The sequence below is a fragment of the Xenopus tropicalis genome, chromosome 6, assembly GCF_000004195.4.
Source record: "Xenopus tropicalis strain Nigerian chromosome 6, UCB_Xtro_10.0, whole genome shotgun sequence".
In the NCBI taxonomy this organism is placed as follows: Eukaryota; Metazoa; Chordata; class Amphibia; order Anura; family Pipidae; genus Xenopus; species Xenopus tropicalis.
Genome location: NC_030682.2, coordinates 45,375,904 through 45,392,281, shown reverse-complemented (window position 1 = coordinate 45,392,281; position 16,378 = coordinate 45,375,904). Strand labels below are relative to the sequence as shown.

General features: G+C 33.6%; 1 protein-coding gene across 1 annotated transcript in view; it reads right to left on the bottom strand.

Annotated features, from left to right (window-relative positions):
• kcnh8 (potassium channel, voltage gated eag related subfamily H, member 8) overlaps positions 1-16,378 on the bottom strand; it is a 148,555-nt gene that overhangs the window by 47,963 nt on the left and 84,214 nt on the right. Inside the window, exons 4-6 of the mRNA XM_031904503.1 lie at positions 12,947-13,074; positions 7,357-7,597; positions 2,890-3,047 (exon numbers count right to left, since the gene is read on the bottom strand). Coding sequence (XP_031760363.1) covers positions 2,890-3,047; positions 7,357-7,597; positions 12,947-13,074 — 527 coding nt within the window. The remainder of the gene's footprint in view (positions 1-2,889; positions 3,048-7,356; positions 7,598-12,946; positions 13,075-16,378) is intronic.

The window sequence follows — 16,378 nt, the reverse complement described above, 5'->3', positions numbered from 1 at the left end:
AGGAAGCAGCATAGGAAGCATAATTTAAAAAAAAGAAAGAAAAAAATGAAAAATTGTGAATTTTAAACTGAACATATTGTTCTCAATAAAATACAAAAACAGTGACTATCTATATTACCTTCCATTTAAGAGGGTAATGTAATAAGAAGTAAGAACTCTAGCAACCAATCAGCAGGTAGTACTCACTAGTCTGCTGTTTGATGTTTTTACAGAGTTTAGATGTTATTCTGGATTACTTTTTTCAGATATTTTGCTTTGCTCTGCTATATTCCAGAAACAGCAAATATGTAATGCTAAAATTCACGTCAAATGCAATAAAAAATGTTATTAGAAAAACATTACTAATGAATTCTTCACAGTATAGCATAATGGTTATAATTCATAAAATTAGTATACTGTTTTCAAAAATGTTTGAGAATTTGCGTTGAGAAAAGATGCAAACGGAAATATTTGCAGCACATTTTTAAGATTTACTTTGACGTTTTTCGGTGGTCTTGAAAAGTGCACCAATAAACAATGTAAAATATCCAGATTATATGAACACCCAATTCAGTCACGGCATGGTAGGATTAGATATTGTGTCATATGTAGCATCATAAGCGAAGGAAGGTTGTTTTGTCTTACAATTAAACAGTATTATTTTTCTCTAGTACTATCTGTGCCAGCTGAATGACTGAGGGAGGGTAGAAAAATACAATGTGGGCACTGAAATTTAAATGAAAAACATGTTGCCCTTGTATGTAGAATTGAATATGTTTCTGGCTATGTTTGTCGAGGTATAGTATAGGCCAAAATGGTTTTGCACCAACAGAAGGATTGTTGCTAACATTAAAAAGTAGCAAATAACTTTGTGTCTTTCATATATAGCAGAAGAGTGCAAAGACAGGCAAGAACAGGAACAAATGGGAATAGTCTGCTTATTGCTGTTTAGAAGTAGGTTATATCCAGAAACATTCACCATCTGGAGGTCTTACAAGTTGGTTTGAGAAGCTATAGATGGAGTAAATGGCATTTTGACATCAAATGGCACACAACACAGCACCAACATTTACCACGGCACATGTCACAGCATTAGTTTCAGTAGAAGAGGTGTGATAATGAAATATGTTTGTTTAAATAAAGTAACATGGTTAAACATGGTGAGCCCATGGTGAGACCAAATATCTAGGTCATTTTGTTCCACCTGTGTGAGTGTGTCAGTTGGACTTTTTCCTATATGTTCAGATATGGTATTTAGCACTTTTCTTAATGTGATTTCAATTTGATTGCTGACTTTTTTCAATATTTTCTCTTATATCAGTCAGCTATCTAAGTCAGGTATGTATTCATAACTTCATCAGTAATTTTAGGTGTTTAGCAGCATGGAAAGGCATTTTGAACAGTGTTGTTCTCCCTGAGGGGGGGTGGGGGGAGGGGGGGGGGTTGTCTTGGTCAGAAGGCTGCATGTCCCATTGCCCTAATTGTGCAGCTAGCTTTTTTAGCATGTTCATAAATGGAATCCTTGATATTATGCTTTACTATGTAGTACATTCAATTTCTTTTTAAATAAATGCTACTGTTACTTATCCTCTTTACTCAGATGTTGTTGGCCTAGAAATCCCATTATATTTGAACATATTAAGGGATAAAGTATCCTGGGAGCTGTAATCCAACAATGTCAATGTTGTATTCTAAACCTATTACCCTGTAAAAGTTTTTCCTGCTCTTTAGGTCTAGTGGCCCCAATAAAATGCAAAAGAATCTACCAGTGAGAATCCCACCTACTCTGTATAAATCTAGTTCCATGTTCTTTGTCCTGTGAAGCTGAATTGGAAGCTATAAACAACTAAAAAGCATTTTTTTCTTCCCTTTTAATATTTGGCTATAGCGTAATATCATGAAGTCTAGCTTTTACAATCATCTTAATATGTAAGAGAATAGCAAAATGACTAACACAAAGTCCTTTTAAACTTAGGGAAAAGTAATATTGAAGATGCAGCATAGAGATCGTTGGCAGTACTTTATTATGAATAGTGTTACATTTAGTGATGGGCGAAATAATTCGCCAGGCTAGGATTTTTTGTCACGCAACATTTTCACCATTTTGTGAAAAAAGATTTGCAAATTTTTCGGCAGATCAAAACAGGACAGGTTCACTCATCACTAGTTACATGCTATATGTTTAGTAGAAGTTTGCAAGTCAAAGGGGGTCATTTACGTCAAACTGTCACAGGTATGGGACCCTTTATCCAGAATGCTTGGGACCTGGAGTTTTCTGGATAAGGGTTCTTTCCGTAATTTGGATCTCCTACCATAAGTTTGCTAAAAAAAATTATTTAAACAGTAATTAAACCCACTAAAATTGTTTTGCCTTCAATAAGGATTAATTATATCTTAAGATCAAGTACAAGGTACTGTTTTATTATTACAGAGAAAAAGGAAATCATGTTTAAAAATTAGAATTATTTGATTAAAATGGAGTCTATGGGAGAAGGTCTTTCCATAATTCGGAACTTTCTGGATAATGGGTTTCCAGATAAGGGGTCCAATACCTGTACAGTAATATAATAAAAAATGGCTTCATTCTATTGCTTACTTTTTTCTATATGTTACAAATTTTAAAAATGTACATTTGAATGTGTTTTTCCTACTCTCAGTTTAAAGGCTTGCAAATGATCCATTGTTGAGAAACATCAGAATGGGGTGGTGAAAACAAAATGACAAAATTCATTATTTGTTTTGTACTATTAGAAAATAAGGGCAATTCACCTTTTGTGAAGGCAAATTGCCACTTTAATTGAGTCCTTAGATTTCCCTCAAGCAATATGTGATTTAATGGTTCTCTTATTTTATTTTACTTTTGTTTGTTCTGATCCAGGTATGTAAAAGAAAATGAACTCTGGTACTTACCACTGTGACATTAAAAGCGTAAAGGAGATCAAAGGGAAGAGCAGCAATTAAATCAATGACGAACCAAGTTGTTACATAATGGATACAAATAGATCTTGATTTGAATATAACTTGGCCAGACTCGCTGACATAGGTTGTTCGGAAATTTAAAATAATATCTGCTTTGCAAAGAGAAAAAGAAACAATATCAATTGCTTATTTATACATGCATTCATCATTGTTATCTACTGTGAACCAGTACAACAGTATAATAAGCAATAAAGAAATGTGTCAATCTGTTGGGTGTGGATAATACAGAAGAATTTAAAGCAATAATTTAGGCAAAAAAGACCATTTGTATATACTGTATATTCGAAGAATTTAGTCGTGAAATCACTGGAAATGAAGTCAAGGAACTGTCTGATATCAGCCATGGAGATGTCTACTTGGAATGTCACAGTTTAAAAATATATGGTAAAAATGTAACTCACTAAAATGTTTCATTTTCTCCCTTTTAAAGACCATCATAACCCTATTATTTCCTGTGGGAGCATAAGGAACGTATTTTGGGCAAAATGAGAGAAGTTGTCATTGATGTGTCATTCCTATCAATAATCTTCTCAGATTCAATGAAATGTCATTGAAATAATGAGATTACAGTAACATTTTACAACTTCAACTAAATTTAATTTAAAGCTTCCGTAATTGTTTTGACATCCCACAAATTTTGAGCAAAACTTGTTGAAGCTTTATAATCAGGACATTCCAAGATCATTAACTGTTACGTAGAAAAGAAATTGGATAATAGCAAATATAATGAATAAAAGTCACATTTTGAAGTGTGTAGCTTAAATGAAATGTTCCAGTTTTGCTTAGTATTGCTAGAAAGGCCCTAAACCCATGTGACCCCATACCCATTTCTCTGTAATTTTCCTGGTGGGGAAGGTAACAATAAGTTTATTATTTTCCCCCTGGACAATACAGCTGGAATCTTATGGCATGGAATAACCCATGTGCACAGCATGGGATGCAGATATCAATAGGAAAAATCCATTTGATAATTAGTCACCAATATAGAATAGATGAGTGGTCATTTATTATGCTTATACTTATCTGAAAAATTCATAGTCATATGAAAGCCATAGTCACTAGTTTGTGGAGAAAGAAATACAATAGCTATAGGGTATTGTGGCCATAAGTAACCCACATACTTTTATACTCTGGTGTTAGGAGTATGTTAGGAAATAGGGCTTAAGGTTTTCTTTACCTTGATCCTAGTGTTCTCTTTTTTAACCATAATCCAGCAGCTACTGCCATGAATACTATCTTATTTACATTTAAGAGTGATTTTAGGTAAAGTTTCTATAACTTGTAATCAGTTTTGAGTTTGGCAGCCCAATTTCTAGCCATATTTTTACACATAGAAAGAAGTATGCTTATATGAGCCTTCAGCCAGTTAAAATAAATCTGATATTATCCATTGGCTAAGAAATGTAATATTTACATCATGTAACATTGTATATAAAACAGCTGCTACATACTTTTTATGTATATTTATATATATTTTTATGACATTTTAGTTGCATTAATATATATTAAATAATTCAAAAAATGAACGTTCCACTAACACTTTTTTTCCAAAACTGTTACATTTTCATTAATGTTTTTGCGCTGTTATCAAAGCCAGACATACAAACTGCTGACAGATTGCTTTCAACTTCAGTGATGTAACAATCCGTAGCCAAACTAATGTTTCATTAAGTTTTAAAAATATGCTACTGTACATTATGTGTAATGTTTAGCAAACCTGCTTTATTAACTTTTTAAAATTATAGCCATGCTTTAGTTCCTTTGTCAAAATAAATTAGCTCCGGATTTCACTTAACAGCTTTTGATAAAAGGTAATAACCTCATATTGCTCTCTATGCACATATCTTATGATATTTAGTTACTGACTGAGACAGAGCAGCTGAGCAAATAACTAATTTAACATTCCAATTATAATTATATTTCTCTATTTATTCTCCATATGACAGTTAAAACAAAATAGCACATAAATGGTTTACTGTCTGCTACACACTCCAGTATAAGTCAAGAAGCTTTCTAAACCAGTTTTGTGTAATAATTATAATCATATTAGAGGTCACTTGATTTTTTTTCCCAGTTAAAAGGTCAAGTCTTACGATGTTAAACCTTTTTATGTTTAGCCTGCTTTATTTCACGGTTACTTGAAACACCCATAATGCCCTTAGATTTTCTTACAGAATTGTACTTTCTAGCGTTGAATACTTGTGCTGACATATATGTATGCAATAAATAGGCATACTAGACTGCTAGGCCATGTATGACGCCTACTAATGCACAAGAGCAGAATAACTGTATATATTAAGTGCGCTTGTGGGCTTGTGACCAGTCTTCCAGAGAGGCTAACTGAAAGTTGAATCAATAAGAGCTTTATAAAAGCAAATAAAAATAAAACAAATGTAAAATAATAAGTTAATATATATATTTAACTACATATATAATTAACATTATAGGGCCGATTCACTAAAGGTCGTAATGCTTATCGCATAGTTTTTTGTGTTAAAAAGTGTTGGATAATTAATTCTCCAAAGTCATTTCGCATGCGTTACTATACTATATCGCATATGCAAAAAACTGCATTATCGCAAAACATTATTTGCATTGCATTGAGGTAATTATTGAATAGAAATAATACTAACACATAATTCACACACACATATGAAACGTTAAAAGTATAAAATGTGGCGATAATTACTGTTACTAAATATCACTCGTTTTTTCGGACTTTAGTGAATCGGCCCCTATATCTGTTAAATGTTATGTGACTGTATAAATAGAAATATCACTAGCTTTATAAATTATATTATTTGCACTGTATGTAATTTTTCCTTGAAATAGTCAATTTAGCATGAGTATATAGGTTATTGTATGCACTGAGTCTTCCATTCTGCTAAGGCAAACAATTTTATTGCCCCTTTTGAAATGAATAAATGGATTGTTTGCCTTTTTTGACCTCCAGAAGACTAGTGCTTTATATTTTACTGAGTTGTCTTCTATTTTTATACCGCTTTTGTCATTCTCGAATCAGTTCCACTTACATAAGATTATGCAAAGGATGCTGTGCAAGAAAATAGATAGGAGTCTCGAGTTGTTTAAAACACAGCACAGACTATGTAATAATTCTAGGAAGTTATTTTTACTGTGAATTATTAGGAGTTACTGAATTAAGAAGTTGAATTTAACTGGGGAAATTATAGAGAAAGTATATATATATATAGATATATATATATATATATATATATATATATATATATATATATATATATATATATATCTTAGCTTTACCCAGGTAAGGTAAAGAAAAATATAATAAAAAAAAGGACCAGCACCCTGGGAATTTTCTCCAAAACGTGTTATTTTAAGTTGTATGTGCACATTCAACTTTAAATAACAAATGTAAAAAATCCTAGGGGCTGATTTACTAACCCACGAATTCAAATCCGAATTGGAAAAATTCCGATTGGAAAACGAACATTTTGCGACTTTTTCGTATTTTTTGCAATTTTTTCGGCGCCTTTACGACTTTTCGGAAATTATCGCGACTTTTTCGTTACCAATACGATTTGCGCGAAAAAACGCGAGTTTTTCGTAGCCATTCCGAAAGTTGCGATTTTTTCGTAGCGTTAAAACTTAAAAGGTGCAACGTTTTGCTCAAGTTTTAGCACTACGAAAAAATTGCAACTTTTTGCGCAAGTTTTAACGCTACGAAAAAATTGCAACTTTCGGAATGGCTACGAAAAACTCGAGTTTTTCCGCAAAAATCGTATTGGTAACGAAAAAGTCGCGATAATTTTCCGAAAAAAATCGCAAAATACCGATCATTACGAAAAAAACGCAATCGGACGCATTCGGCCCGTTCGTGAGTAAGTAAATGGGCCCCCTAGTGTTGCTGGCCTTTATTTTATATATATATATATATCAATAAAATTATAAATTACCAAAAAAGAAAACTAAGCAAAGGAGAAAGATAAACTGATAACATGACAACTGAAATACCAACATTGGCATGTTAGTGGTAGAGGGAGCTAAATGGGATAAAATATATATTTTTTCCTAACGTGCAGGAACATCCTAAATGGTTTGATTGGTATCCTGTGCAGTAATTTATCTGTCTGTGGGGACCTTATTTTAGAGACACTACAAAACATAAGTCATTTCGGTGAATATAATAACACAGATACTGAAGGATTGGGATACATCATGATATGAAGGAGAGCAAGAGTCAGATCAATGATTGATTGTGGGGGTGGTGAACAGTTCATTTTTGCAGCACACATACTAGTGCCCTTAAATAAAGCTATAACATCTGCTATTAGGGCTGTTTTTATGCATACATTTCTTTTGCACCAAATCAAGATTTTTCATGGATGTATATTAGATAATAATATGGGAAGTAAGCCTTACCAGTAATAAAAAGAATTTCCACAGAAATATCGCTGACAGTTGTGCTTCTTGTTGATGAGGGATCATCATTGTCCTCAAATGAAACATTGTAAGGTACAGTAACAGCAACATAAAACGTTGCTAATAATATAAGCCAGTCCCAGGCAGCTTTAAAAGTGCTAAAATGTAAAATGATAAACTTTGATTTTTTTGCATCTTGAACTTTGTACTCTGGTAATGCTGGTTTATCTACAAAAACATTCTGCAGGAGATGAGAAAAAGAGAGAGGGGAAAATGAAAAAAAGTAAATCAAAAAGGTAAATTCTTGCTTAGTTCATTCAAAAGGAATTTTCCAATATCTAATTAAATATAAATTCATATGAAAAATCAAATAAAACATGAAAAAAACCTCTAAAGCAGCAAAATCACATTCTACTCAAAAAATTTTAAATTGAAAAAAATTGCTTACATTTTGTCATTTTTGCCAACTCCCATTGACTTCTACAGGCACATACAACAAAGAAAGTTCCACCAGCACACCCTTAACTCAGTGCACAGCCCAGAGAGTCCCACCACTGTCCAGCAAAGAAATTTTGACCGGCACAGCGAGTGTGATGCAAGCGGGGCTTAGCCCTGCGTGTTTATTCAAAGTATAGCAGCAACGTTGCGGGGGGCGTACCCCGCTTGCATCACACTCACTGTGCCAGTCAAAATTTCTTTGTTCTACAGGAACATGCCGGCCATTCTAATGCAAATCTTTACATTCCAAGCTTTTTTAATTTTTTGCATTAAATAAACCTTAAATATTATTTATATAGGTGAGGGAGTTATATCGATGAGCGAATCTCAACAACAAAAAAAATCGCAAAATGGCAGAAAACTTGTGAAACATGCTTGTCGCACGTTACTTTTCCTATAGAGTGGTTTTTCATGGTGAGGGCAGTGAGGTTGGGGAATGCCCTTCCTAGAGATGTGGTAATGGCAGATTCTGTTATTGCCTTTAAGAGGAGCCTGGATGAGTTCTTGAACAAGCATAGTATCCAAGGCTATTGTGGTACTAAAATCTAGAGTTAGTATTGATGTTGGTATATATGGTTTATGTATGTGAGTGTATAGGTTTGTGTGTGATTGGTTTACTTGGAAGGGTTGAACTTGATGGGTTCTGGTCTTTTTTTCAACCCAACTTAACTATGTAAGGCTGTATCAAGTACAAGGTACTGTAAAAAAAAAAAAAGAAAATCATTTAAAAAAATTAGGATTATTTTATTAAAATTGACTCCATAGGAGAAAATGGGTGTCAGGATAATGGATCCCATGCCTGTACAAACTCAAACTCTGAAGTTAATAAATCTGTCCCTTAGAATAGCAAAGAAATAACTAAAGCTGGTATTCTCTTTACTAAGGTTAACGAACTACATTATGCATGTGTGTTTATTTTAATTAGGAAATTCATTTTATAACATTTATATTTGTGTTAACAATGTATCACTTGACATTTTTATTATTGTGATGTTTATTGATTGCTGCTATGAAGTGCACATATTCTTTATACAATTAATATAATGCATTTCCCCTATCATTATATGGTTAACTAAACATTACATATTGTTTGCATGCACAAACAGAACTCTTTTTCCTTTTTCACCTATAGTATTAGATGCCAGTAAAATAAAAAATAAAAATGGATACAACTACTTCCCAAACAGTTTAATCTCAATAAAATAATACAATAAAGCTGATTTAAAAATCTTCTTCATAATATACAAACAAACTGACTTATAGATATAATTTTCTCTGAAAAAGTAGAGCACCCTAATTATAGTATGATTGGCAGGATCCCAATATGTTGCCTATGACATAACTAAGAGTGGTACTGAACCAGTGATCCCTGCCATGGTAATCCTGCTTAATTTTATATTTTCCATTTATGGAAACATACACTCAAACCTTCATTTCATTTGAAGTAAAGCTGGCTAGCTCATAGTAAATGGGGACTTAAAAGAGATTAAAATGTTCATCCCTAATATCGCTGTACTTAGTAAATGTATCAACCTTTTAAATGGAGGAGATAGGAACAGAAAAGACTTCCATTAACTTAATGCTTAAATCGTCACAGGTAAAACCTATATTTTTCAGAAGCTGACTTGATTACTGTTTTTTATACATTCTGCTGAAATTAACGGGGATGCATTTAAAAAAATGAATGGCATACCATCAATCTATTTTATGGAAACATTATACAATAATAAAATGTATGTTTTTTTGTCTGCCATGACATTGACTAAATTCACACTCCATCCTTACATGGAGTACATTGGAACTGAGGTCCATATTTCAAATAAGATCAGCATGGCTATGCTAAAAAAACATTGATTTCATTTGTAAATGTTATTGCTATTGACAACATGATTGTCTGTTCTATACTATTTCTGCACTGCTGCTTCTGACTACAAAGGTAGACCGATACCAGGAATGAGCAAATCTCACCAGATTGGCTTCACCTGTGAGTTTGCGAAATCCACAAGATTTCGTCTTTCCTGCTGAATGCATCTCCCACTTGCTCTGCTTGTCATTTCTGTGGACAATGTTTGTGCAGAGCAGGAGATTACTCTCTGCACAAGCTTTTCTGCCATTTCTGTCCTCAATACCTGTGAGCAATAGAGATCTCCTGCTTGGCACAGGCTTCACAGATATGACAGGCAGCACAAGCAGGAGATGTTATTTTTTGGTTTACATGCCCATTAATAATATAATGTAGTTTGCAGTCATTCGTCAATCTTCCTAATGGAGTAAGCATTTCTTTATCTTAAAAAATCTTTTTCTGTGTGCAAACACCGAATCTTCTCTAATTTCTTTTGTGATGTATTAATATTTATACAAATTAATTTGTTAGCATTTATTATTATTTATTTTTCTCTGCTAATATCTTTGCTAACATTCTCTGGTTTTTAAAATCTAGCTGTTGTCAGTTCTAGTGATTGACAAAATTCAGCAGGCATGGAATGTGGCGAATTTCCATTTCGACATTGGCAGATTATTTTGCGAAACGGGCGCAACATTGTTGGGTGCATAAACATAATGGTGCATTGCAAAAAAAATTGCAACATTTTCACATTTAGCAAATTTTTTCGGCAAAGCGGAATGGGACACTAACAATTTCCTATGTAATATGGCTGTCAAACTTTGAAATAAAGTTGAACAAACATTAATAAATTTACACCCTGTAAATGTGATCACTCCTAAGCTAAAGGTTGGTCATTATCTTGTTACATTGGACTACCTTGGCACTATGCTACTGAGATTATCAGAGAAGGTATTTTTATATTCTGGGTTCATGGGATCATTATCAGTAATAATTATTTATGTTTAAGTTAGTTTCTGATCATAACATGGGTAAATAGAAAGACATTGTTCATGTTTAACCCTTTACTCACATAATATATATGCTTACAATAAAAACTAAAATAACTCTCCTCTTACATCAACCTAGTCCAGCATAACTGTCAGGGTATAAGTGGTTTATTTAAACATTGCCACTGGAATATAAAAGTATAACTATATTAATGATACTCCATTTCTAGAATGAATATATAGCTAGTAATGCTTTGAATAAACTGTATTTCAGTCCTCTCATAACATGTAATATCCACTGACATTTGTAAGAATGTTTCCTGTGACGGAGGCCATAGAACTATTGACACATATTAACCTTAGATTTAAGACTGGAAATTACCCAGCCGTTACTTGCAAAGTCACTGACGTTTAAACAACTGCAGAAAATATGTTGCTTGGTTAGGAATCCATATACTGTACATTGTGCAGAACATATCAGCCCTTTTACAGAGCACTTATAAAATATAGTTGCTATAAAGATCCATTCTAATTGGTGCTTTCCTACCTATAACCCCATATCTGTATTTGTGTGGCTTTGTGTCTGTTTTTATATTAAGACAGGGTATTTATTTTGTCCAGTTAAATTACAATATTCTGATTGCCTCCTTTGTGTAGGATGACCAGATCACTTGAAAATTCAGCTAGAAGGGCTGCACAGATTGAAACAGTGCAGCCCTGCATCATGCATTTATTAGACATGTCCTTGAATTTTCAAATGATCTGGTCACCCTACCCATGTGGCCCTCATAATAATCATCTATCATTTTGATCATAATTAGTCAAATAATTAAATAGACTGGAATGTTAAAAACACATATAAAAAGTTCCTATAGTTATATAGGTGTCACTGTGATGAGGTCATAAATGAGATAAACACAGAAAATGTATTTTAAATATAGAGCTGTGATGAAATGGCCCTTTGGAGGTTGTTGACAAATGTTTAAGAAAATAAACCAACAATACAGATCAGCGAATCTCTCCCATTTTGCTTCACTGAAAAATCAGTGAAACTGAAAAAATTTGCGAAACAGCAAAAAAATTCACAAAAGCAAAATGACATGCGGCAAAAAAATTTTTATGTGCAACTTTTTTTGTCAAATTCGCTGTGAATCCATGCCTGGCAAAATATTCCCCTCATCACTAGCCAACAACGAAACGTGTGCAGGAGGTACTATTGTACAAAGTCATGCACATATATTGTTATGCAGGAAACCAGAGAAATGCTGACCTTGCACAGCCTCCATCATTACTTATTATAACTCCATCATTTTATTATCATCTGGCCCTCAGACATGTGGACCAGGTAGTTAAAAATCAGCCAGCTACAGTGCACATCACTGTGAGCAGCCATTTTCAGAACACAAACATTGGTATTCTTTAATAATTACATTTTACCCACAGTATTCCACAATGCACCTGTGCTCATTAGTCTAATAAATGGGCTTCTACTATTATGACTTGTTTTGTAATTTCTTGCACTAAACAATGCAGAGGATATTAATTTAAGACAACCTGACTGAATATTCACAGTAATTGGGAGTGGAGAACAAAATATTTATCAACTTTTTCTATTAAACTATACTTAATGATCTTCTCCCTCTTTCTAAACCAATAATGCAAAGGTTATTATCTCTCTTTAAACTACCTGGGTGCATTCTAAGGTACAAAATTGGGATAACATCAAAATTGTGATTATTATTGCAGTTTTCTCCATTTTAAGATAGTCAAGCATTAAGACTAGGCAGAAAACATTTCGTAGTAGCCATATTTAAGCTGACAACAGGTTTAAATTATACCTACCAACTGTAGCACTTATTTTCTATATACATAAGCCAATATCATAGAATGTCATCAAATATTACTAGTAAAATATTCTTTTCTATTTGTGCTTTAATAAATACCTTTGGGATATGAAAAGCCACTATCTAATGATTAAAAAAAGGTAAGTTTTACATCTAAAAATTAAAATAAATACATGTATTATGTGAAGACTGGCTACTGGCTACTGGGCATATAACATGTTTCAATGAACTTTCCACTAATTATGACATGTTCATGTTATAAATAAATTCATGTTTTATACAGAAAATGTCAGAAATTTTTGTAGCCATAAATCATGTTTTAGACAAAATACAAAAAAATAACTGAGCAATTGTATCTACCACTAGACTCTAAGAAGACTATAGGAAGAGTTTTGATTCATACATTATATTCTTACATTATTGAGATTTAATTTGTTCTTCTCTCTTCTTTGTATGTGACCAGAGATGTGATAAAGGACAGCCCGACTTCGCCTCTTTGCTGCATCAAAATGTGACCCTGCCTTTCCTCTACCTTTGAGCCTTTCTGTAGAACAAAAGTAACAAGCAATTAAATACCATCACATACAACTTTCACCTTTTTCAGACTGGTCTTCTATGACCCACAATAAAATATAGTAAAATATAATGATAGGTTTCAATACTTGCAGTATGGAATAAAAGATCAGAAGATCAGTATTGAGCATGAGAAGAAAAGACAAGAGTTCTTCAAAATGTAATAACTACAGTGGTTTCTTAGGATGCTAATTTCACTGTAGATACGGAGCAATCATTATCTAAATGAAATATGTAGCTAAATAGCTTTAATATGAATAGTTACATCAGTTTTCATACTTTGAAGTTAAAATGGGAAAAGCCATGTATAAACCTAATGGTGTATTAATGGCTGGATGGGTTAATGAGCAGTGTGTGACTGTATATGTATGTGAATGAGCCATTTTCTGTATCTGTTCCACCAAGGTTCATTTAAGTTTTTTCTTTTTTTCTTTATAGATACATGAGAATACAGACTGGCAGGATTGGCATGCCTAAAATCTGAGCCCCAGTCACACAAATGAGAATTCTTCTCTTTAAAACTTTTCAGTTACCACCACCTTTTAAATCTTTTAATAGACAGGAACCCTGAATACATTTGTAAAGTAATATTTCATCTTTAATATGATTTGTGCTTATGTTCCTAATCCCTGTTTTGCCCAGCTGATCCTTTGTTTCCTCTACAAGCAACCAACATCTTTGGTTTCACCACTGGTTCCCCCTCTCAAAGACAAGGGTCCTGTTTATTACATGGGAACAATCCCACTCTTTTGATACATGTCTGACATTTGTGGAAATTAGTTTATTCATGGTTTAAACAAATAAAATAATATAAATTTGAGTTTTATTGAATCTGCGGCTAAATTTGTAAGGTATGGTTATCCAAATTACGGAAAATCCCTTATCTGGAAAACCCCAGGTCCCAAGCATTCCAAATAATAGATCCAATTCCAGTATATTGATAGCGGAATGGATCTGTTCTCCATTACTACTAAGTATGGTGATTTTTAATTTTCATTGCACTGTGTGTGAATAAACATGTCAGGGACAGTGGAGTCAATCGTCCTGTGTTACTTAGTAAAAATCTTTGATTGGAAATTAAGAGTAATTTATATTTAGAGTTTGGAAGTGTTTTTACAAGATTTACAGATCTTTTATTTATATTTTTTTCAGAAAATAAGACTGCAGCTTTACTACAGCAATAAACATGTCTCTGTTGGGTATACCAAGCTGGAAAATACATTGAAGCCTTAAAATTACCTTCAGTAAAATGTAGATAGTGGTATTATAAGATATTTTGCAAGTAGAATTTATTTTTTATTGTTTTGGTTTTTGAATTATGTACAATCCTTTTTTTGTTTACCTTAAAGTGATACTGACACTAAAGTTAAAATATTAACTTACTGTACATTAAAAGTTACCTATAGGTCATGTTGATGACTGTTCACTGATAGGGCTGCTTTTGTAAGTGTTATTTGAAGTTCCTAAACCTGACTGTTTTGCCAGCCTGTCCTATCTCAGCCTGTCAGTTATAGCTAATCTAATGCTAATGGACTCCTGCTGCACAAATATGGCAGCCCCCTCATAGGGGGACATGGGGGATCAGATAGGGAATGTAAAAGCATCAGGCAAATACTTTTATGGCAAAATGATAAATATAATGCAAACAAAGACAGTTTTATGATAGATATAAAATATGATTTAATTTCTCGTGTCAGTATCTCTTTAACAACTAGACAGTATGGAAAAGGTATATAAGGGTATCTGTAGAGAAACAATACAGTATACTATATTATATACCATGGCTGCCATCAGAAATCAAGGGGCTTGTTCAACAAAATTAGCATGACCCCCCTCCTGTGGCCCTAATGGTTAGAAACCATAAGACATTAAATAAATGTATATAGAAAATGTTTCTTTTTTAATGAAGAACCAGAGCTATTAGTTTTTGACTTTACATCCCCTTTAAAGAATGTGCTGTGACTTCTCATTTCCTAAAAGGGCCCCTGCAGTGCTGCAGACTTGTTATTGATAGTTGCATTTAAACTTTTGTTTAAGAAACATCTTTACAGAAGTTGTCACTTTTCAAAAATGTACTGTTTTTTGACTATTGGGTTTTGTTATTGCAGGAATGAATAAAAGAAGCAAAGGATACAAGAAACTATGTGATAGAGCATGGTGAGAAAAGTATATGTGTGTGACAACTTGGGCTAGTGCATTCAAAAATGTTGTCTTTTTGAAGTTTAATGACGTTGAAACATTTTCTCTATAAATGTTTAAAAAAGGGAGAATTGTCATGTACAAAAACATTCCAAATATATAGTAGATTGTTAAGAAAAAAAGTTACCCTTAGATAAAAAATAATTTCCAAAAAGGAGTTGAAAATTCTCTGATGTTACTGTACTAATTGCTGCTGAGACCTTAATACCCTCTATACTTCAATAAGGTACTCAGCAACTTATTGATAAGCAGTCAGCTAATGCTCTAGGGCAGTGCTGACCAACTCATTAAATGTAATGGGCCAAGTATTTCTCATATAGCATTAGAGATGTAGCGAACTGTTCGCCGGCGAACTAATTCGCACGAACATCGGGTGTTCACAAGTTCGCGAACTTTTAGCGATGTTCGCAATTTTGGGTTCGCCTTAGCTGGAGCCAAATTTTGACCTCTCACCCCAGAGCCAGCAGATACATGGCAGCCAATCAGGCAGCTCTCCCTCCTGGACCACCCCTGGACCACTCCCTTCCATATATAAACCGAAGCCCAGCCGCCATTTTACATTCTGCCTGTGTGTGCTTGATGAGTTAGCATAGGGAGAGAGCTGTGCAGGGGTTTGAGGGACAGTTTAGGTAGCTTTGCTGACTAGTATTCTACTTTCTACTGCTCTGTATGTAGCTGCTGTGGGCAGCTGTCCTGCTGATCTCATCTGCTGTAACCCAATAGTCCTTGTAAAAGCAGTTTATTACGTATTTTTCAGATAAATTTTTGCCCTTGATCCCCCTCCGGCATGCCACTGATCAAGGTCATGGCACCCTTTAAACAACTTTAAAATCAGTTTTCTGGCCAGAAATGGCTTTTCTAGGTTTTAAAGTTCGCCTTCTCATTGAAGTCAATGAAGTCAAAGTTCGCAAAAGTTCACACTTTTTGGCAGAAGTTCGCGAACGGGTTCGCAAACTTTTTTGTGAGGTTCGCTACATCTCTATATAGCATGTTCGAGGGCCTGATTACATCAATTTTTTTTTGCCATACATTGAATTCTATGAAAGCTTTGACCAGACATGGGGTCATACAAATCC